This window comes from Trichechus manatus, unplaced genomic scaffold (genome assembly GCF_000243295.1).
Source record: "Trichechus manatus latirostris isolate Lorelei unplaced genomic scaffold, TriManLat1.0 scaffold00021, whole genome shotgun sequence".
NCBI lineage: Eukaryota > Metazoa > Chordata > Mammalia > Sirenia > Trichechidae > Trichechus > Trichechus manatus.
In genome coordinates this window covers 2,559,197-2,581,631 of record NW_004443957.1, presented here as the reverse complement: position 1 = coordinate 2,581,631, position 22,435 = coordinate 2,559,197, and the positions used below count along the sequence as shown (strand labels likewise).

The 22,435-nt window shown below is 44.9% G+C and overlaps 1 protein-coding gene across 2 annotated transcripts in view; it reads left to right on the top strand.

Annotated features, from left to right (window-relative positions):
• The window catches only part of GPR137B (G protein-coupled receptor 137B), a 64,051-nt gene that overhangs the window by 17,066 nt on the left and 24,550 nt on the right, over positions 1-22,435 (top strand). For both annotated transcript variants that reach the window (XM_023727994.1, XM_004372796.3), the window contains exon 2: positions 14,848-14,897. In XM_023727994.1, coding sequence (XP_023583762.1) covers positions 14,848-14,897 — 50 coding nt within the window. The remainder of the gene's footprint in view (positions 1-14,847; positions 14,898-22,435) is intronic.

Here is a 22,435-nt window from a genome sequence, read left to right as displayed (position 1 = left end):
GGGGTGTGGACATGGGCTGCCCTCTGGGAAGACACTCAATGCCATAAGATTTTAAAAGTAGAAGGCACTCAAATGAGTATTTGCACCAACCTTTTTATCTTATAGACACTGAGGCCCAGAAAGGTAAACAGTTATTCAGGGTAAGCAAAGCAGGTTAATGGCAGTCAGTCAGCAGCGCCCCTGATTCCAGCTGCTCAGGTGAGAGAGAAGGGAGACTGAAGGCCAGCGTTTGGTTTGGTAGAGGATGGGAGCTGACAGTCTCTCACGGGAGGCAGCTCTGTAGAGTCTGTCATGGGAGGCAGCTCTGTAGAATGCCCCGGGCCCAGCACGCCTGCGGTAGTTCACCCTCCCCTCCTGGGCGCGCCCAGGGCCCTCAGGCTTCTTAGGTCAGCATGCCCTTGAGCGAGCCCTGCTGGTTGAGTGGCTCTTCAGGTTAGGAGGGAGGGTGAGAAACTCTGAGCCCATGGACCGGTGGAGGAGAGAGGAGGAACCGAGTGCCAAAGAACGCTACAGAGCCCTTCAGGAAGGGGGAAGCAAAGAAGACTCCTTTCACATCTGAAATCTCTATCCCTTTTTCATTTACTAAACGAGGAGCAGGGGCAGTGGTGGGTCAGTGGCAGAATTTGCCTTGTATGCGGGAGACCTTGGTCCGATTCCCTGCCAGTGGGCTTCAAGCACAGCCGCCACCTGCCTGTCAGTGGAGGCATTCATGTTTGTGTGAGGCTGGAAGCTATGCCACTGGTATTTCAAATATCACTAGGGCCACCCATGGTGGACAGGTTTCAGCAGAGCTTTCAGACTAAAACAGACTAGGAAGAAAGGCCTCGTGTTCTACTTCTGAATATCAGCCAGTGAAAACCGTATGGATCACAATGGTCTGATCACCAATTGATCATGGGGATGGTGTAGGACCAGGCTGCATGTAACAGAGCCCAACTAAGACAGTGGCCTCACCAACAAGGACGGAGCCCAGGGCCTTTGTCAAGGTAGTGCTCCCCTTCCTGCTGCAAGACTATAGATAGGTGCTCCCAGGTTGCCCCACATTCCAGGCAGGGAAAGAAGAAGAAAGGGGAAGGCAGAAGGGTAGTGATTTTCTGGAAGGTGCAAACTTTCTCAGAAATCCCTAGCAGACTCCGGCTGTGTCTCACTGGCCAGAATCACATGGCATCTCAGGAGCGTCTGAGAAAGAGGGCATTTCAGCTGAGTCTGTCGCTGCCCTGAGCCAATTGGGGATCTGTGAGGTAGGTTAGGAGACCCTGAGTAGTGCAAATGGTCAGTGTGCTTGAGGCATCTCAGAAGAAAGGCCTGGCTATCTACTTCTGAAAGGTCACAGCCTTGAAAACCGTATGGAGTATAGTTCTACCGTGACACACATGGGGTTGCCATGAGTCAGGGTCAACTCAACAGCATCTGGTGGTTTTATTTATTTATTTTTTAATTTTTAATTTTTTCCCATATAAAAATTTATACATACATTGTTATGTGACTCTAATTGCTTTCCCCAAACTGTGACAGCACACTCCTCCTTTCCACCCCTGATTGCTCATGTCCATTCAACCAGCTCCTAACCCTGTCTCCCTTCCCATCTCACCTCCAGACAGAAGTTGCCTATTTAGTCTCTTGTGTCTACTTGAGCTAAGAGGCACACTCCTCACAAGTAGGCATCTGGTGGTTTTAGATAGGTCCAAGGGGAGAAAGGATATTGGTAGCTAGCTGGCAGTGTCTGCCACATGCGAATATAGCAGGAAAGGACCACCCCATGTCAAAGAGCAAAGATTGTCTACCACATAGTCTTGTATGGTGAATACTTAAATTTTGGACTAATTGGAAGTCCATCTAATAACCATTTCCCCCATCCCTATCCCCATTCTGGGAAGACGATCAAGACAGAAAAAAGCCCTTATTGATTTTCCTCTTTTGGAGCAGTGTCCACTGATCCCACAGACTGCCCTTGGCCACAGGCTGTTTGACATCACCAGATGCTTCTTTAAATTGATCAGCATTTCTCAGACATTCAAAGTTGATTTTTTTTTTTTTTTTTTTTGTAAATCTCTTCTGACTAAACTGTTCCAATTATCTTGTGCTGTTTCTTGATGTCTGAAGACATTATTAGTTACCTCAGTTCTTTTCTAAGGAACTTTTATGTAAACAGAGAAATTAGCATCTCTCAGTGTTTTCTCTTACTCAGGAGAGAACTCTCCAGGTCTCCCTGAGCTGACACGTGTGGCTGGAGGAGGAAGAGAGTGCATCAGTCCTCACCTTCCTTCAAACTACCCCTTCTTCAATTGTGGCAGCCCTTTTTTCCCTCTGGGGGAGGGGGCTGGGAGCACAGCGTTGAGACTGCCGATCTTCCATGTCCACCGTCATGGAACACAGGATTACGAGTTGAGGTTGCAGGAGTTAACCTGGTCCTGATTCCCTGGACCTAAGGCTCATATTTGAAACTTGAAAGACAATTCTAACTGCAAACAAGTGCAGAGACCCCCTCCATTGCCCTTGTTTCTTAGACCCACTTGCCATTGAGTCAACTCTGACTCATGGCAACCCCATGCGTGTTAGAGTATAACTGTGCTTCATAGTTTTTTCAATGGCTGATTTTTTGAAGATTGGCATACCTTTCTTTTGAGGTGCTTCTGGGTGGACTCGAACTTCCAGCCTTTTGGTTAGCAGCCAAGCGCGTTAAGCATTTGTACCACCAGGGACTCCAGCTTCCTTAGACACTGGGCCTCAAATGCAGATTCCCCTGGAGTTGTCTTTTGCTCTTCTTCAGGGATGGCTGAAGAAAGGGAGAGCCCCACGTTCGGGCTTCAGGGGCTCTGATTGTCATGCCACTGTGGGAGCCCCTGCTCTGGGCAGTGAGGTGCTCAGATGGAGAACCCAGACGGAAGTAGCTGACTGCCGACTGCTACCATGGAGGCTGGGGCCTAGGGGTTTGCATAATTTCCCCAATATATCAGGAAGTGGGCAGCCAAAGGGACCATGAGAGCAAATGTTAAATGTGTCAGTGGTTCCTAGCCTTTTTGAGTTTGCAAGTTCCTTTTATGGTCAAGAAAACATGCAGCACCACACTTTAGTAGTTGTACATTTAGAACCACGGTTTGGGAGCATATATAAAACACAACAGCAGTAGCAAACACTTACACAGCACTTATCAGGTGGCAGGCATGTATGTAAGTGCACTACATTGTAAGAATGGAGTGGCGGGGGCCTCTGACCTTCTCTAACTTCACGGGGGAGAAGGAGAGAATCATCAACCTATGGCTGATTCCTAGGAGGTGGAGGTCAGACATACCTCCTCTCTCCATCCTTTTTACCAATTCTAACACCAGCCATTCCTCACACAGCATTCTCTACTTTTCTTCTGGGTTTGACAGTTCGTTGCAGTGGCCACACAGAACTCACAGACCATACTCACAGTTATGGGATTTATTAGGGAAGTAATAGTACAGTTCAGAATCAGGAAGGATTCAGGATACAGTTCTTCAATCAGGACAGCCTCCTAGCCATGCCTGCAGGCAAGCAGGCCTCTCTCTGGCTCTCGGCCTCTTGTCCTCTTGGACGCTCGGCCTGGCCTCTGCCCTGCTCGGGCAAGTGTTACAGAGCAACTCAGCTCCACCAGTAAGTGCCCCAGGGCACGCCACTCCACCAGTAAGCCTCGACCCAAAGGCGTTCAGCTGTCTCACTCCATGGGTCAGCAAGCCGGGTTCTGTTGACAAGTACCCAGACTCCTGGAGGCATCCCAGTCTGCCAGGAAGCCTCCTGCCTGAAGGCACTAAGCTCTCTTGCACACCCGCCATAACCGCCTTACTCCATGGAGTGGGAAACTTCACTGTACTGTCTCGTGTCAGTCTCCTGGTTCTGCTGCTTCCACTTCTCTGCCACTGCTTCTCGCCGTCTAGCGCCATCTCAGGTGTTACAGCTGTCTCTCTCTGTCTCCCGGGTCTAAGAGGTTCTCAATATAGGGACCCCAGGTCCAAAGGATGCACTCCACTCCCATCTCTTCTTTCTTGGTGGTAGTGAGGTCCCCCCTTTCCATCTCTGGGGTGGCTCATTTTAAGCCTGGCAGGTTGGCAAAACTGACCAATTCTCTTGTTAGAGTTCTGTATACCTTATTTGCATGGTCCCATCCCCACAAGGCTGCCATCCACCTTATTTGCATTATTAGCAAGCTATTCAATCCCCTTGGTGGGCCACAAGCACCTTATTTGCATAGTCCCACCCAGTCATTTGGTGAGAGTTAAAAGACCGTGGTGAGAAAGGCCGTAGGAAAGTGATCCACAGCACCGCATACATGTATTCATTCATCTAATCTTCACAAAAGCTTGTGAGGGAGGGACTGTTATTCCCATTTTATAGATGAGGTGCCTAAAGCACAGAGAGGTTAGGAAACTTTTCCAGAGTCACATAGCTGATAATTAGTAGAGCCAGGATCCAAGGTAAGCTATCTCCAGAGTGCATATTCTTAACCCTCTTTAGATGTCCCTCCGCAGGAGATGGCTAAACAGTTGTGGTCTCTTTATACAATGGGACACTGTGCAGTAGTGAAAATGAATGAAGCAGGGCTGTATGTTTCAGCATAGATACATTCCAAACGTAATGATGGGAGAATAAACAAGTTGCAGAAGGGTATGTAAGTATTACTACATTGATATGAAGTGAAAAAACTGTGCATATGTAATAGATGCTATTGTGTATATTCCTATTTATATTATTTACATTACATGTGTTATGTATTGTATTAAATTACATGACATTGTATGTATTATATTACATTAATCAAAATAAAAAAAAACCAAACCCATTGCCATTGAATTGATTCCAACTCATAGCAACCCTATAGGACAGAGTAGAGCTGCCCCTTAGAGTTTCCAGAGAGCAGCTGGTGGATTTGAACTGTTGACCTTTTGGTTAGCAGCCAAACTCTTAACCACTGCACCACCAGGGCTCCTGTATTACTTTACATCATATGTCTTATATCATATTATATTACATTATATGTATTATGCTATATCATAGCATATCATAACAATTGTACATAGCACTGTCTGGAGTTCCTGGGTGGTGTAAACAGTTTAAGACACTTGGCTGCTAACTGAAAGACTGGAGGTTTGAACTGGCCCATAGGTGCCTTGGAAGAAAGACTTGGAAAGATGACAAAGCTTATGGAACACAGTTCTACTTTGACGCACATGGGGTTGTCATGAGTCAGAGTCAACTCCATGGCAACTTTTTTTTTTTTTTTTGGTAGTATTACATGTTGTATGTACTTTTACACAGTAAAAACATAAACTTGACTGGGTTCGATAACACTAAATCACCACATTCACATCGTGGATACCTCTGGGGAGTAGGGAGGGCCTGGAACCAGGAGGGCTGTGCAGAAAGCTTCAAATGTGTCACTTCTGTTTATTCAAAGCAAAACAAAAGTGGAGCAAATGTGGCTAAGTGTGAAGAGCTGCCTGAACTGTATGGCGGGTACATGAGTATTTGCTATGTTATTTCTTTGTGCCTATGTGAAACATTTGATAATAAGTTAAAAACCTACTGTAAATGCAGTGTTTTGAACTGAACTTGCATTTTGTTACTCATACCACCTCTGTGTGTTTGAGCAGCTGCATGAGTGTGAGCATGCTTGTGTCTTTAGACTCCCATCTGGGCTGGGCACACCCAGGGACGGTGTCAGACCCCTTGCAGTTCCGCAGGGGTCCACAGGCACCTGAGCATGAAGGTCCAGCCTGGGCCTGGGGCCCCGAAGCTGTGAAGGTGGGGGATTGAAATTGTCTGCTCTGACTGTGTCCTGGGGGCCGCATTTCAGGGAGTGGGGCACAGAAGTGGAGTTGGGACATGGGTCATGTTTTGTGGGGACTTATAAACAAAATGGCTACATAGAGAGATTTTGAATACAGAAAAGTTTAGAAGCATAGAGCTGCCTTTAGTCGTCGCAGACACTGCCTCTAGTGACAGCAGAGGTCACTTCTGTTTAGCTTCTCTGAATGAACAAGGGACACTGTCATAACCCATGAAGAATAGCATGCGGCGTTTCTGCCAGAAGCAGCCAACTTGACATTAGTAAAAGAGTGATTCTAAAACAGCAAATGGACTTGAGCTAATAGGGAAGAAAAAAAATGGGCAGGAAGGAGTTCAAAGGGTGGGAAACGAGTCAGTGACAGGTTAACAGGCTGTAATTTATTAAGGAGGGAGGCAGAGTTCAGGAGCTGCTTCTAAAGCGTTTCTACCTCTATTGAGAAAAGTACGTCATAGACCTCTAGGCACTCCTGCGTCATTGTAAAGGGTGGTGTGAGGGCTTGGGGGTCACTGAGAGGGCACAAGCCTTGCCCACACGGGCCAGAGGAGACCTTGGCCCACTTTAAGAGAGACAGCACAGCTGGGAAACAAATGCCCTTCCATATGCCCACTTCACTCTGTGGGACATCTTCCAGCTTCATCTCCTGTTGTTGTGTGCCATCAAGTCGATTCCAACTCACAGCGACCCTGTAGGACAGAGTAGAACTGCCCCGTAGGGTTTCCTAGCGTGTAATCTTTACAGGAGCAGATTGCCAGGTCTTTTCTCCCACAGAGCTGCTGGGTGAGTTTGAACCGCTGCCCTTTTGGTTAGCAGCCGAGCGCTTAACCATTGCACCAGGGCTCCTCCGTCTCATACTGACCCTGAACTACATCTTAAAAAAATAATTAGGAATGCTAAGCTCGCTCACAGTGTAATCCCCAAACCCTGAATTAGACCTTCAGAAAAGTCACCTGCCTTTCCTGTCACTGGCATTACTTCTAGGTTAAAAAAAAAAAAAAAGTTGTCTAGTCGACTCCAATTTATGGCAACCCCATGTGTGTCCGAGTAGAACTGTGCTCCATGGGGTTTTCAATGGCTTGTTTTTTGGAAGTAGATCTCCAGGTCTTTCTTCCGAGGCACCTCTGGGTGGACTCGAAATTCCATCTTTTCGGTTAGCAGCCGCAGCTCCTTCTTGTCCACCCACAAACATGTTTGGGTCTCTTAATCTTAAAAACAAGGTCCTGGCATCTTCGAATAACCTCCCTCTTTCATGTCACAACCTGACATTTTCAAAGATACGCTCTAGGACTGACTCACCTTCCCACTTCCTCCTGTCTTGCAGTCCACTGTTTGCCACTTCCCCCCACCCAGGGCTCTCACCGAGGCTGCCAGAGACTTCCTGCTGGCCAAGGCCAAGGGCAGATCTGACACCCCCCCACTGCCCCCACCCCCACCCTGATGACTCTCTCTGCTGGTGGTCTTTGAGACCTCAACCATCCTTCTCGTCCTCCCTACTCTTTTATTTTTTTAAAATAACACCTTAATTGAGATAATGTGAGCTGGTTCAGATAATATTGAGAATGTGAGATAATTCACATCCCATGCAATCTACCCATTTAAAGTATACAATTCAATGGCTTTTACTATATTCAGAGTTGTGCAACCATCACCTCGATCAATTTTAGAACATTTCATCACCACTAAAAGAAACCCTACCTGTTAACAGCTACACCCGTTTCTCCCCAGCCTGCCCCCACCCCCACCCCAGCCCAGTCCTATGTAATGACCAGTCTATTTTCTGTCTCTGTGGATTTGCCTGTTCTGGAAATGTCATATAAATGGAATCATACAACGTGTGGTCCTTTGCAGCTGGCTTCATTCACTCAGCGTAATGTTTTCAGGGTTCATCTGTGCTACATGAATCAGTACTTCATTTCTTTTTATGGCTGGATAATATTCCATTGTATGGATCCAACACATTGGTTTATCCATTCACCAGCTGATGGGCATTTGAGTTGTTTCCATTTTTTGGCTGTTGTGACTAATAATGCTATGAACATTCACATACAAGTTTTTGTTTGAACACATGTTATATTTCTCTCATAGACCTAGTAGTGGAATTGCTAGATCATGTGGTAACTCTATGTTTAGTGGTTTGAGGAACTGCCAGACTGTTTTCCAAAGTGTTTGCACCATTTTACATTCCCACCAGCAATGTATGAGGGTTCCAATATCGCTGTATCCTCACCAATACTTGTTATTACGTGTCTTTTTTATTCCAGCCATCCTACTGATGTGAAGGCTTTTTTAATTCGCGTTTCCCTGATGGGTCGCTATGAGTCAGAATTGACTTGTCAGCAGCAGGTTTGGTTTTGGTTTTTGATGACTGAGGATGTTGAGCATCCTTTCATGTGCTTATTGGCCATTTGTATATTCTCTTTGGAGACATGTCTTATTCAGGTACTTTATTTTTAATTTGGTTACTTGTCTTCTTATTATTGAGTTTTAGGAGTTCTTTATATATTCTAGGCAGAAGTCCTTTATCAGATATATGATATGCAAAATTTTTCTCCCATTCTGTGGGTTGAATTTTCACTTTTTTGATGGTATTCTTTGAAGCACAAGTTTTTTTTAATCTCGATGAAATCCAGTTTATTCATTTTCTTTGTTGCTTGTGCTTTTGGTGTTATGAAACCATTGCTTAATCCAAGATCATGAAAATTTATGCCTGTTTTTTTCCTAAGAGTTTTAGCTCTTACATTTAGGTCTTTGATCCATTTTGAATTATTATTATTATTTTGTATATTACATATATGATGTGAGGTAGGGGTCCAACTTCATTCTTCTGCATGTTGTCCCAGCACTATTTGTTGAAAAGACTATTCTTTCCTCATTAAATAGTCTTGGCACTCTTGTCAAAAATCAATTAACTATAGATGTATGGAATTATTTCTAGACTCTGACTTCTATTCTGTTGATTTATATGTCTGTCCTTGTGCTAGTACCACACTGTCTTGATTACTGTAGCTTTGTCATATGTTTTGAAATTGGGAATGAGAGTCCAACTTTGTTGTTCTTTTTCAAGATTTGTGTTGGCAATTGTAGGTCCCTTGAATTTCCATATGAATTTTAGTATCAGCTTGCTAATTCCTGCAAGCAAGCTAGCTGGGATTTTGATAGGGATTGCATTCAATCTGTAGATCAGTTTGGGAAGTATTGCCATCTTAGCAATATGAAGTCTTCTAATCCATGAACATGGGTTGTCTTTCCATTTACTTAGGTCTTCTTTAATTTCTTTCAATAATGTTTTTTACTTTTCAGAGTGAAAGTTTTGTACTTCTTTTGTTAAATATAATTCTAAGTATTTTATTCTTTTTGATGCTATTGTAAATGGAATTCTTTTTTTGATTTCATTTTCAGTTTGTTCAATGCTACTGTATAGAACTAGAATTGATTTCTGAATATTGATCTTATATCTTGTAACTTTGATAAGCTCATATATTAGTTCTAGTAGTTTTTTAGTAGATTCTTTAGGCTTTTCTATATAGAAGATCATGTCATCTGTGAATGGAGATAGTTTTACTGCTTCCTTTCCAATCTGGATAGCTTTTATTTCTTTTTGCCCTGGCTGGAACCTCAGTGCAATGTGGAGTAGCAGTGGTGAGAGTGGATATCCTTGCCTTGGTCCTTGTCTTAATCCTTATTTCGGGGGGAAAAGCTCTAAATATGTTAGCTGTGGGTTTTTCCCCTCTGCTCCCTTAATGCTACCAATGGCCTGTCTCTAGCCTGCCTCTCTCGTTTCTCCTTACCCACCTGTAGGACTCATTAGCACTTCAAATGCCACACAACTATGATGGCACCTTTCCCTCACACTACCTCCTAGTGCCTGAGGACTCTGGAAATACCACCAATGAGGCCCGAAGCTATCCAACCACTGTTTCCCACCTGTGCTCTGAGGACGGTCACATAGAAGGTAGGGAAGGGATGGGAGGAGAGAATAATGGGCACCCCTCCTTTGCCCAGCTTCCAACAGACAGGAGTGGGGGTCGGGTGGGTGGGAGAGCTTGGATTGGTTTTTTTTGAAAACATGGTCTGACATTTATGCCCTTTAATTTATGAGGGCAAAAGCTGTACTGAAGTAGTATAATAATTTCCACTGATCTGTGTTATCTATTTTATTTGGTGGGGGGAGCCCTGGTGGCGCAGTGGTTAAACGCTCGCCTGCTAACCGAAAGGTTGGCAGTTCGAACCCGTCAGCCGTTCTGCAGGAGGAAGATGTGGCAGTTGCTTCCATAAAGATTACAGCCTTGGAAACCCTATGAGGCAGTTCTACTCTGTCCTGTAGGATCCCTCTGAGTCAGAATCAACTTGATGGCAATGAGTTTGGTTTTTTGGTTTTGAGTTAGATTTCATGAGGAAAACTTTATTTAAGGTCACAAACGGCTGCTGTAAAGTAGCCCGTTTCTCCTCTTGCTCCCCACAGCCAGTCCGTGCTTAGAACTCTAATTTTTACTTCCTTAACCTTTAAACATACCCTTTTGTTTTTACTTCCTCTGCCAATTCCTACCAGTAACCAGTTGCCATCGAGTCACCTCCAACTCACAGCCACCCATGTGTGTCAGAGTAGAATTGTGCTCCATAGGGTCTTTAATGGCTGATTTTTCAGAAGATTGCCAACCCTTTCTTCTGAGGTACCTCTGGGTGGACTTGAACCTCTACATGTTTGGTTAGCAGCCAAGTGTGTTAACTATTTCCACCACCCAGGGACTCCTGCCAACACCTAGTCCTGGCCTTTTGTTCCAGGTCCCCAGCCTTTCTTTCTTAAAGCACAGATCCAATTTCTAGTTGTGTTTTCTCGTTTCAAAAACCCCCGTAGCTGTCTTCCCTTGGCAGCCTCAGGCTGCCTCCTCTGAGCCCCATTTCCTGCTTGCATCCCAGCCTCTTGGGTCTCTTCCTCTCCTAATTTATGCCTCCCCTTCCTCAGGCTGCCTTTTGCTTATTTATTTATGGAGGGGTCTGTGAGTTTCTTGACGTCAGGGAGCTGTTTTCCTCATTTCCCATAATTCTGAGTCCTTCCCAGTGTCTGCATACTCGGAGCTCACTGCTAGGTGAACTGACCTGACCCCCGCACCTGAACGTCAGGGTGCCTCACAGTTATATCTGGCCCCATTTGTCCTCTAGGTGCGTAGTCTTCCTGCTCTTATTTTCGTGAGTCTAGTTTTGCACTGAGCAGGGAGTGCCCACGCTGTCAATGGCACTATAAAATATTAAAGGTAATCAGTCTTTGCTTCCTCCCCTCCAGGAGCCAGGGTCTCCTCCTGCCTCCCCGTCCTCTCTCTCTTGGTCCTGCCAAGATGACTTGGAGCAATTGCAGACGGTGGAGATGGGTGGCCAGATAAGAATGCTTAGCCTGGCCAGGGAGCAGAAATGACCCCAGAGGCTCAGCCACAGCTTGGGGCCAATCAATCTTTAATGAGATCTGTCTGAACACCAGACAGGAGTGGGGGCGAGGTGGGTGGGAGAGCTTGGATTTTTTTTTGAAAACTTGGTCTAGACATTTATGCCTTTTAATTTATGAGAGCAAAAGCTGTACTAAAGTAATACAATAAATATATTTTTATATTGCAGTTTAAAATGTCAGAAGCTTAAATACAACTTTAAGGAACTTACGTTTAAGGCTTAACTTTCAGGATTAAGGAAGCGTTCCAAAGCACAGCTTGAGTAGGCCCAGTTAAATTCAAGACATACGATTGCCACACATTATGAAGTGCATAGAGCTTTAAAACATCATGGCGCAGGCTTTTATTTTGATGTTGGTATCACCTTTGCTTTTAGCTTAGAGAGGATCAAGATGATTTATTTCATGTCAGATTGTGACTTTATCTGGTGATTACTTTTTCTCCTCCAGGCAGGGATGTGGACTTAGTGATGAAATGAGTTTGGGTTTCATTAAGTTATTCTCATCTTTTGTTGTGTAAGCCATTCTACCAAGTGGGATTCAAGTTCCCCTTTGGGGCCAGAACAGGTATCCCCAGGGCCCCCTCTCATTCTCACTACGTCACTCCACCTGTGTCCATGCTCACTGGAGTAAAGGCTGAGCATCATTTTAAAGTTGTTGCTTCTCATTTTTCATAATAATAACAATTAGTTATTATAAATACGATGATGACTATTATTAAGGCTGCAGTGAACAGTCCATCCTTGCTTATTCCCATAGGGCGGTATTTCCCAGACCATGTTCCCTGGGACACTCATTAGGAAGACTTTAGGTGGTCAAATCCATCACTTCAAGTGCAGTGCACCACTGTCAGTGTGTTGTACTATGGTGGCTTGTGTGTTGCTGTGATGCTGGAAGCTATGCCACCGGTATTTCAAATACCAGCAGACTCACCCATAGTGGGCAGGTTTCAGCAGAGCTTCCAGAATAAGACAGACTAGGAAGAAAGGCCTGGTGCTCTACTTCCGTAAATTAGTCAATGAAAATCCCATGGATCACAACAGAATACTGTCTCACAGACTCAAACATGGCAATGATAGTGAAAATGGCGAAGGACGAAGCAGTGTTTCGTTCTGTTGTACGTGGGGTCGCCATGAGTTGGAGTCGACTTAATGGCAGCTAACAACAGGAGTGAACTGACCTTGATCATTCCACACTCTCTCACGCGGTCACTTTGTGACCAGGAGCTCCGCGCGCAAGGTGGGCAGCATGTGGTCGAGGAAGGAGACTGGCTGATATGCCCACCACGTGGCTGAACCCATGACTTGCAAATCAGCTAACCTTTCTGGTTGCTTCTTCTCTTGTAGTTCCAGATGTCCGAGTCTTACCTCTTCAATAGGACTTTAAGCCCTTGAGGGCAGGACTGGTCATATATTTCTTTCGCATTTCTGACAGCACTTGCACAGAGCTGGTACGTTGGGATGGAGCAACCTAGTTATGCCCAGGCAAGGGAGGAGGGCTGCCATTCACCTTGAGTGCACTGTGAATGGTGCCGGGGCTGTGCCGTGCAGCTGTGTTATGTAAAAGGCACTCAGCAAGCTGGGTAAGCTGAACTGAAATTACCTACCACAGAATAAGTGGTAGGTAAAATGTGTGACAAAATATTAAAACAAAATTTGCATTCTTTTGACAAGTTCAGAACTATTTTTCATATTGCACTTTCTTCCCCTTACTTTGACATCTGTGGTTATCAAAAGCAAGATTCCCAAGTACTACTTAATACAAGAGCATTTTTATATAATGCATGAATCCATATTATATTTTGTAACAGCACTTTGGAATCATGTATTAATCTACCCATTTTCCTACGAGAGGTGGTTTTGTAACCTTTCCCTTACTTGTGGGGTTGCAGAAGAAATACCAAAGGTGATGTGACTTGCCTAAAATTCTATGATTGGTTGTTGTCAGATAGAGCTGAACTAGGACTGCATTAAATCAGGACCACTGTACTCATACCAGCTGCTGTGCTGTTACCAGTCATTTTAATTTATTTATGCTGTAAACCTCCACCTCTCGCCTACTTCATGAAGGATTTAGGACAGAGACAAAACACGTAAGTTCATAAGGCTCACTTGTGAAGAGAGAGGTTAAAAAAAAAATGTTTGCTTAGTATTTTAAACTCTGTAGAAATACCTGAATTTCCTCCGGATACGGAGTTAGAGTCCTCTACAGCCAACACAACATTAGAAGTTTGAAGTGGGGGCTGCCTGTGAATTCATGCCTTCCTCTGATCTCTGTTTTTAGCACCATAAGCTGGTTCTTTGATGCCATCTGATATCGTGACCACTTATTTAGTGTGTTTTAAGTGAGCGACTACAAAGCTATGCAAGAATATTAGGCCAGGTTCATTTCATTTTCTTTAGATCAGTATTTTTCAAGAGGCAGTCCTTGGGCTAGCTCTGTTAGAATCACGTGGGAGCCTATTAAAATGCAAATTCCTAGGCCCCCTCTCAGACCCACCGATTTGGAGTCTCTGAAGGTGGGGCCCCAGGATTTGCATTTTTAACAAGTTCTCAGGTGATTCTTGGGCACAGGTAAGTCCGAGAACTACTACTGAAAGTTGTCAGAAGAATGTCTTTTAAAAGGTTCCCAAGGGAAGATGGCTTCTCCCATTGCATATGTATTCTGGAAGTTGGCCCTTAGATCCCCCACCTTGCTCTTCTCCTCATGTGACATCTTCATTAGCACACTTTGCCAGGCATTTGGGACCCATCACAGGATTTCTTGGAGTTACTTTCAAATATCTCTGAAGCAAACAAATCTCTCACTGCTTCCACCTCAGATGAGGGGCAACAATATCTATCCCATCTTGTGTCCCCACAGGTCACACACTTGGCCACATGTGCTAGGTTCCCTGCCCCTGACAGCCCACGGAGACCCCAGTGACCCATCGTGGCATGTCACACCAAGCCTGTGCTTGGCTCCGAATCTCCATCCACACACTGTGGCAGTAGCAGCCACGGCCATTCTGTTGGTGTTGGGACTGAGTTAACACCTACGCTCAGTCTCTCCTCCTGACTTCAGAGCCTCCAGCAGGCTGTCCAGCACCACAGTGTGTGGGCATTTAGCAATTGTGCAGGCTTCTAGAGACCTTGAGGAATTCCAGCAGGCAACATTTCTCCTGTAGAACACGCTCAAGCTTGGTATTTCTATAGCCCAAAATACATTTGATTATTTTAAGTGTGCTGCAAAGTTTGAGGCCTGGGTAGATGAGTAGGTGTACACTTAGGTTCAAACAACATTAATTTGGTGCCGGTGAAAATTCTATGAAAGTGTGAGGGCGGGCTCTTCATCTCCAGGGGAAGGAGCAGTTCAAACAAGGATCTTAAAATGGGAGATGTTCATGGCAGGAGTAGACCAGTAATACCTTTAGTTTTAAAGTTGTGTGTACAACATAAAAAATGTTTAGCCTCACACGCTTTCTCACAAAATGTGGTCCTTTCAATTTCAGAAAATATGGCCAGTGCCCGTGTATAAAGGGAAAGGGGAATTCCAAGTGATGATGTTTGTTTGCGGGTGTCGGCATACTATAGAATCAACCTACCATGTTTTTCTTTCATTGCAGGTGATTTTCAAAGCAAAGTCAAAATATTCCCCAGAATTACTCAAATACCGGTAAGTACCCTGAGCATTTCTCCCTGTGGTAGAAGGTGAAAGTGGTTACACATTACCCTGTTAGCACATGTCACTTCTCTGGAGCTGGCAGCTGCCTGGAACAGCCCTGCTGGGTAAGTGTTTGACCACAACTGTCATATCCATTGCCCGTAAAGAGTCAGCTCCTTTAATCATTACTTACTTGATCTTGCAACATATTTGACTATTGCCTTGTATAGTCACGAGAGCCTCGTGCCTTCCACAGCCAGGAGGAAGTAGGCAGGAATAAAACAGATGTGGGTAACACATAAACCTTTCTGGGGCACTTGTGAAATAAAGAGCCCTTCACAGAAGGGTGGGTGGTACCAACAGGTAATGCACTCAGCTGCTAACCAAAAGGTTGGAGGTTGGAGGCCACCCAGAGGCACTTCGGAAGAAAGACCTGGTGATCTGCTTCTGAAAAACCAGCCATGGAAAACCCTATGGAGCACAGTTCTACTCTGACACACACAGTATTGCCATGCGTTTCAGTAGACTTGGTGGCAACTAGTTATTTAGCAGAAGGAAGAAGGTTCCCTGAAAATGGCAATGTGTGATCACAGTGTTCCTCCCCAACCCCCACCCTCTGGGACCCCAGGCCATGGCCAGTAGGGCCTTGTTGTCCCCCCAGCCCTACTCTCCTCCTGGCCTGCCTGACCCACCTTGTCTCTAGTTGTGGACTGCTGTTAGGCTCTTTATCTTCTGGAATGCCGCAGTCCATTGTACAGTTACAAGTTGTGCTACGGACAGTTACCATATAACTTGCTGTGGTTCTTGTTAGCTGCCAGCGAGTCGGCTCTGACTCATGGCGACGCCACGTACAACAGAACGAAACAGTGCCTCGTCCTGCACCGTCTTCGTGATCATTGGCATGTTTGAGCCCATTGTTTCAGCTGTTGTGTCAGTCCGTCTCATTGAGGGTTTCCCTTGTTTTCGCTGACCCTCTGCTTTGATATCCTTTGGTAGTGGTTGGTCTTTCCTGATGATGTGTCCAATGTAAGCAAGTTGAAGTCTCACCATCCTTGCTTCTAAGGTGCCTTCTGGGTGTATTCCTTCGAAGACTGATTTGTTCATTTTTCTGGTATCCATGGTATATTTGATAACTTGGTACACAGGTGTTTATTAAGTATCCAACCAGCAAATATATTTTTGACCATTTAGTACTCAGGTACTGTGAGTCAAAAAAGTAGTCTGTGCCCTTGAGAAGTACACAGTGTATTTGTAAAGATGTCCTACAGAACACAAAAACTTGCAGAATAAGGCAAAGCTGCACACAAAAGCTTTCGACAGCATGAACAGTCCCAGCTGTGGGCCCCTATGGGCTGTGGGCGTCACAAGAACTTTGTGGAAGAAGAAGTGAGGCTCGTGCTGGGATATATAGGAGAGTGTTGAAGGGGGCCCCTTAAATTACATGTTAAATTGTATGCGAAGAGGTGTTTTTCCTGTGGAGAGGGTCCATTGCCTCCCCTAAGTTTTCAAAGAAGAGTGTGACTCCCCAAAAGTGAAGCTTAAAGAATGGTCAGATTTGGCAAGAGGGGGAAAGCAAGGAAAGCCCTCCAGAAGGGGCACAGGGTGCAGCAAGAGCCAAGGTTCTGAGGTCTCTGCTGCCACAGGCAACCATCTCTGCAAAGACAACTTTCAGTTACCTTCTTGGATCAAAATGAAAAATCAATTACTTTATTACTTTAAAATATGTAAAAATGCATACATATTTATATACACATATTCCTAAATTAATAAAAAAATGTATTTAAAAAATTGAAAGGGTATATATTAATTCCAGTTTCATATCCAAGAAACTAAAGTTGAGAAGGTTTCTTTGAAGGTCAGAAAGTTATGTGACTGTGCCCGGGTCAGGATACAAGTAATGCAGAGGCCCATGTTTATCTTTCACCTGATTTTGCAATTTCCCTTTACTACTTTTCAGGGGATCAGGTCAGACCAGACTACTTGCCTTAGAGTCAGTTCTGACCTCATGTGTCAGAGTAGAACCGTGCTTTATAGGGTTTTCAATGGCTGTGACTTTTTGGAAGTATGTTGCCAGGCCTTTCTTCCAAGGCACCTCTCAGTGGGTTTGAACTGCCAATCTTTTGGTTAGCAGCTGAGCACTTACCATTTGCACCAGCGCAGTGGTTAAGCATTCAGCTGCTTACCAAAATGTCAGCAGTTTGAATCCACCACCCATTCCTTGGAAACCCTATGGGGCAGTTCTACTCTGCCCTGTAGGGTCGCTGTGAGTTGGAATCGACTTGATGGCAGTGGGTTAGGGACTCCATACCTTTTGGGAGGGTGTTAATTCATGTTTCCTCCAGGTTATTCACCTGGAACTTCAGCGTCCATCATGACATGATGTTGGTCCTAAGGAGGACAGTTTAAAGTCCAAGCAGATGATTTCCTCTTCTCTCTGATGACCAAGTAGCTAGCTTTTCCTCTGCTTGGTCTTTGTGTCCATTGCCTTGATGAGAACCACAGATTAGCTGGGGGGATTGGGGAGCTGCGAGCAAAGAATGAGTGAAGACTGGGGTGGGGTAAGAGTATCCTGATTGGATCACGGGGCTCATTTTATCTTGCACCTGGTGGGTTGAGGCTGGGTGTTATGGGTTCAATTGTGTCCCCTCCCTGCCAAAAAACATGCTGAAATCTTAACTCCTATACCGGTGGATGTAATGTAATGAAATGTAATCACTTTCCATAATGCAATCTAATGTTAGGTTAATGATGCCAGATTAGCATAGGATGTGTCCTAAACCTAATCACTTCTGAGTTATAAAAAGAGCAGATTAGACACAGAAGCAAGCACACACTGGGGAAGACAGATGCCATGTGAGGATCACCAAGAACCAAGGAAGGCCTAAAGCTCCCGACAAGAAAGGAATGAACATGGACTTCCAGGCTACAGAACTGTGAGAAAATACATTTCTGTTCTGTAAAGCCACCCACTTGTGGTATTTGTGTTACAGCAGCATCAGGAGACTAAGACACTGGAGCCATTAGGTGATTTCTAGAGGTGAAATGTGGATGTGTTGGTCAGAAAGGAGGATCACTAAAACAAGTTTTTAAACCTCTGAGCATTGGGGGTACAGTCTTTGAGGTGGGAACATGTATTCTTGGGGGTAGTACTTGATCCTTGAGTCAAGTGAAACTCTTAACAAAGGCTGTGACAATGTGTGCCTTAGGCTGGGTTCTCTAGAGAAGAAAAACCAGTGAAGCATACACACATACACATATACATACATATGTATATATTACCAAAAAACCATTGCCACCAAGTCAATTCCAACCCATAGTGACCCTATAGGACAGAGTAGAACTGTCCCATAGGGTTTCCAAGGAGCAGCTGGTGGATTCGAACTGCCATCCTTTTGTTAGCAGCCAGGCTCTTTAACCACTGTGCCACCAGGGCTCCTACATAAATATATGTGTGTATACACAAACACACACACACACATATACATACACACATATCTATATATACATATATACACACACGTACATATATATACAGAGGGAGATTTATCTCAAGGAAATGGCTCACGAGGTTGTAGAGGCTGGCAAGTCCCAAGTCTGTGGGTCAGGCATCAGGTTGGAGGCTTCTTCTGACTCATGTAGCTGCAGGGGCTGCCAAACCCAAGATCAGCATGCAATATGGCAGGCCCTGGCTCAAGTCCTAAGAATCAGAGGTCAGATGATGACGAGCTGGATGTAGGATCCAGAGCAAGCAAGTGAACTTTGCCAGAACACCCATATATATTGGATGCAGGCCACATCCTGGAGGAAATTCCCCTTACAACTGATTGGCAGATCATATCAGATCACATAATGAAGGTGATTACATTATATCACAAAATGGAGGATAACTACATCATTACATAACTGCCAAACTACATCATTATGTAACTGCCAAACCACTGAGAATCATGGCCCAGCCAAGTTGACACACAACCTTAATCGTCACCATGTGTATGACTGCTTTATGGGGAGGGGATTTGCAGAGATGAAGGGAGAAGAAGGGGAGAAATGTCGTTGGATCCCAATGTTAAGAGTGAGATGTTTGAGCCAGAGAAGGTGGAGAGGGTCTTGAAGCCATGAGGATGTGGTTTCAATGGGAGAAGCCTGTTAGCTCAGATCTAATAATTTAGTTGCCAAGTATGAAGAAATCCTAGGAGTTACTAATGTTCAGGCACATCCTTACTCTCATCTATTTAACTCCCCATCTCCCTTAAGCCATATGACGTTAGGCATTTCAGGCAATGATTTATCCCTTGAGATGCTTTGATATGTTGTCTTTTAAAATAGGCTGGCTTCCTTAATTTAATCACAATTCATTTGAAATGAAACATAAGTCATTAGTCTAGAACTAGCTGAAACATCCCACCCCAAGCTATTCCTATAGCAATTCTGTGTTTTGAAGAAAATTTATACTCAATCTAGCCAAGAACTGCTTTATTTTTCACTTAAATTCTCTTTTCACCAGCACATTAGCTAGCTCTGAGTTTTGCTGGAGTTGATATTGTCTTTCCCAGTATATATTTTTTATATATTTTTGGCTTAGGAAGTGTGATCACTGGGCATGGAATTGCTCAAGAGTATTTTCATTTTAAACATTTTCAACTATTTTCCCTCCACTTTTGATTTTTTTAATGAAGTGAAAAGTATAATGTGCCAGGGTTTGCTTTTCCCTTTCTTTAAGAATTCTAAGATACTGGAAGAGAAATTTAAACAATCTTTATAATCCTAATATTATCCCCTCACAATAAACCAGGTGCCATCAAGTCAACTCTGGCTCATGGTCACCCCGTGTGTCAGAGTAGAACTGTGCTCCATAGGGTTTTCAGTGTCTGATTTTTCAGAAGTAGATTGCCAGGCCTTTCTTCTGAGGTGCCTCTGGGTGAACTTGAACGGCCAACCTTTCAGTCAGCAGCTAAGTGTGTTAACTGTTTGCACTGCCCCGGGACTCTTCCCCTGACAATAGGACGTCATAAAGGGTGGCAGCACCCAAATCCAAGTGCTTCCTGTCTGGATGCTGACTGGGGAGAGTGTCTGTGCGAGGGGCTGCCTGAAGACTCAGTGTTGCTCCGCACTTGGTGACCACACTGGCTCTGCCATAGCCACACTGACCCTCTGGTCTCACAGGCAGAAGTGGCTTCTCAGACGCTGGGTCTCACTGGCTTTTTTCTCCTTTAGCCTTTCCTCTCATCATGTCAAGATGGGCTGTTTATCCTGACCCTATGGTTTGGGCCATAGTTTCTTCCCAGAACTGTCCTAATCACTTCTCAAAGGGTCTCTGCTGACTGCAGTCTTCTTCATCCGGCCCATGTTCCCCGGATCATCTTCTAAAATCTACCATTCTCACATTTATCATACCTTTGCTTATTGTCTTGGCGTGCCCCCCAGTGTCTGCTGCCCACCCGTATTTCAGTTTCATCTCTTTCCCCTGTCTGCCTCCCACCTTGTGCTCCAGGCCTGACAGACAGCACGCCAGCCCCAGACAAAGCGTGCTCTTTTGTGGTGATAACTTTGTACGTGTTTACTCTTCTCTGCTCGTCTGGTGCACTGTGTCCCTCCCTCTAATGCGACACACATCTTCCCACTACCCAGAGCTGCTGGAGGGCCTATGCTCTGTCGTCTTCATCGCTGAGTCTCTTCATAGGCCTGGCAAGGAAGCAGCACCAGTGCAGGGCTGTGGAGTAAAGGATCTCTCTACCTTTAAAGATGTAATTCCTTAATTTTAAGTTGCTACCCCACAAGAAAGGAGATCCGGTAGCTGCTGCGATATAGAGTGTTTGTAGGAATTAACCACTGCCCATCTGTCAGTTTGTCCTCTGTGGTGGCTTGCATGTTGCTGTGAAGCTGGAAGCTATGTCACCGGTATTTCAAATACCAGCAGGGTCACCCATGGTAGATAGGTTTTAGCAGAGCTTCCAGACTAAGACAGACAGAAAGAGGGGCTTGGCAGTCTATTTCCAAAAATTAGCCAGTGAAACCCCATGGATCACAACAGAATATTGTCTGATATAGTGCTGGAATTGAGCCCCCTAGGTTGGAAGGCACTACAACAAGGGACTCAAACAACAATGATCATGAAGATGGTGCAGGACCAGGCATCATTTCGTTCTGTTACGTATAAGGTCACCATGAGTCAGCACCAATTCCAAGGCAACTAACCGTAACAATAATAGGAATTAATGTCTACACAATAGCCCTTGTTTAGACAATAATGCAATGGTTTTTGGATTCAGATGCACATCTCCAGCTGGATTGATTCCTTCCTTCATTCCTCCCTCCCTCTTAAATATTTGTTGAGTCCCTACTAAGCACAACGTGGATACAGGTCGGGGGATGGGGATGAAACAGACAGTCCCTGTCTTCACGGCACTTACTGCCTGCATAGAAGCAGGCACTGATCAAGTAATTGTCCGTGTATTTTACTCTAAACTGTGACGTGTCTCTAAAGTTAAAGCACAGGGACCAGGGCAGAGGTACCAGAGAAAACTGCTTGTTGCCGGGAGGGGGAGGGAGAGGGCTAGGAAAGGCTTCCTTAAGGAGGGGATGTTTGAGCTAAGGTCTGAGGGCTGAGCAGGAGTCAGGCAAACAATTTTCAGAATCGTGTGAGAGACTTTGCGAGGGGGCAGTAATCTAGACGGGGCGCATTTAACTGCAAGACATGAAACCCCATTCAAATTAGCTTGAGTAAGTGTGGGTTTATTAGAGCACACTGACATCTGAGGGCAAGAAATAAAACTGCGGCCGGGCGCGCGCACACTCGCGCTCTCTCTCTCTCATTTCTCTGGTCCCTGTCTGCCTCCCACCTCGTTCTCCAGGCCTGATGGGCATTTGGCATGTTCGCACACGCGCGTGCTCTCTCTCACGTTTCCGATGTCCCTTGTCTGTGATGGCTGAAGACACTAACATCACTTTCTAGCTTCAAAATCACTTTCAGTTGATGGTTTTCTGCTCTCAGTTTTGAGATGCAAACATGGTCAACCCAAGTCTACTTTGGAGTCAAACTAGGCTGCTCCTTATTTAGATGCCTACTGAATGATGTCTCCCTGAAGTAAACAAAACATGGACAATTACAAAGGGACACGTGAGGCTGCTGATCTGAAAGTCTATGTAGACCTTACACAGGTCCCTTAGAAAGTCTATAACCCTGAGAAACTGAGTTAAAAACGGCCGGTCAGTAGCCTGTTTGTATCCATTTAGCCTCAGGCGAGTTGCTATAACCGCTTCTTAAGCACAATGGTTGAGCAGGTAAAATAGCGTTCCCAGGTAAAATGAGTGCTCACTGGACTCCTTTTTCATTGGTACTTTTTGTGGTTAAAACGCTTTATGAACATGATCCCGCTTAAGCCCCATAAACAACCTCATCAGGTAGGTGTTATTTAGTCTCATTTTCCGATGAAGAAGCTGAGGCTTAAAGAGGCTACATTTTGCCCAGGTTCCCATGGTGCAGCCTTGTCAGAGCTGACGTTCAAGCCCAGCTCTCTGCTCTTAGCTGGTTATTATGAACATTCATTGGG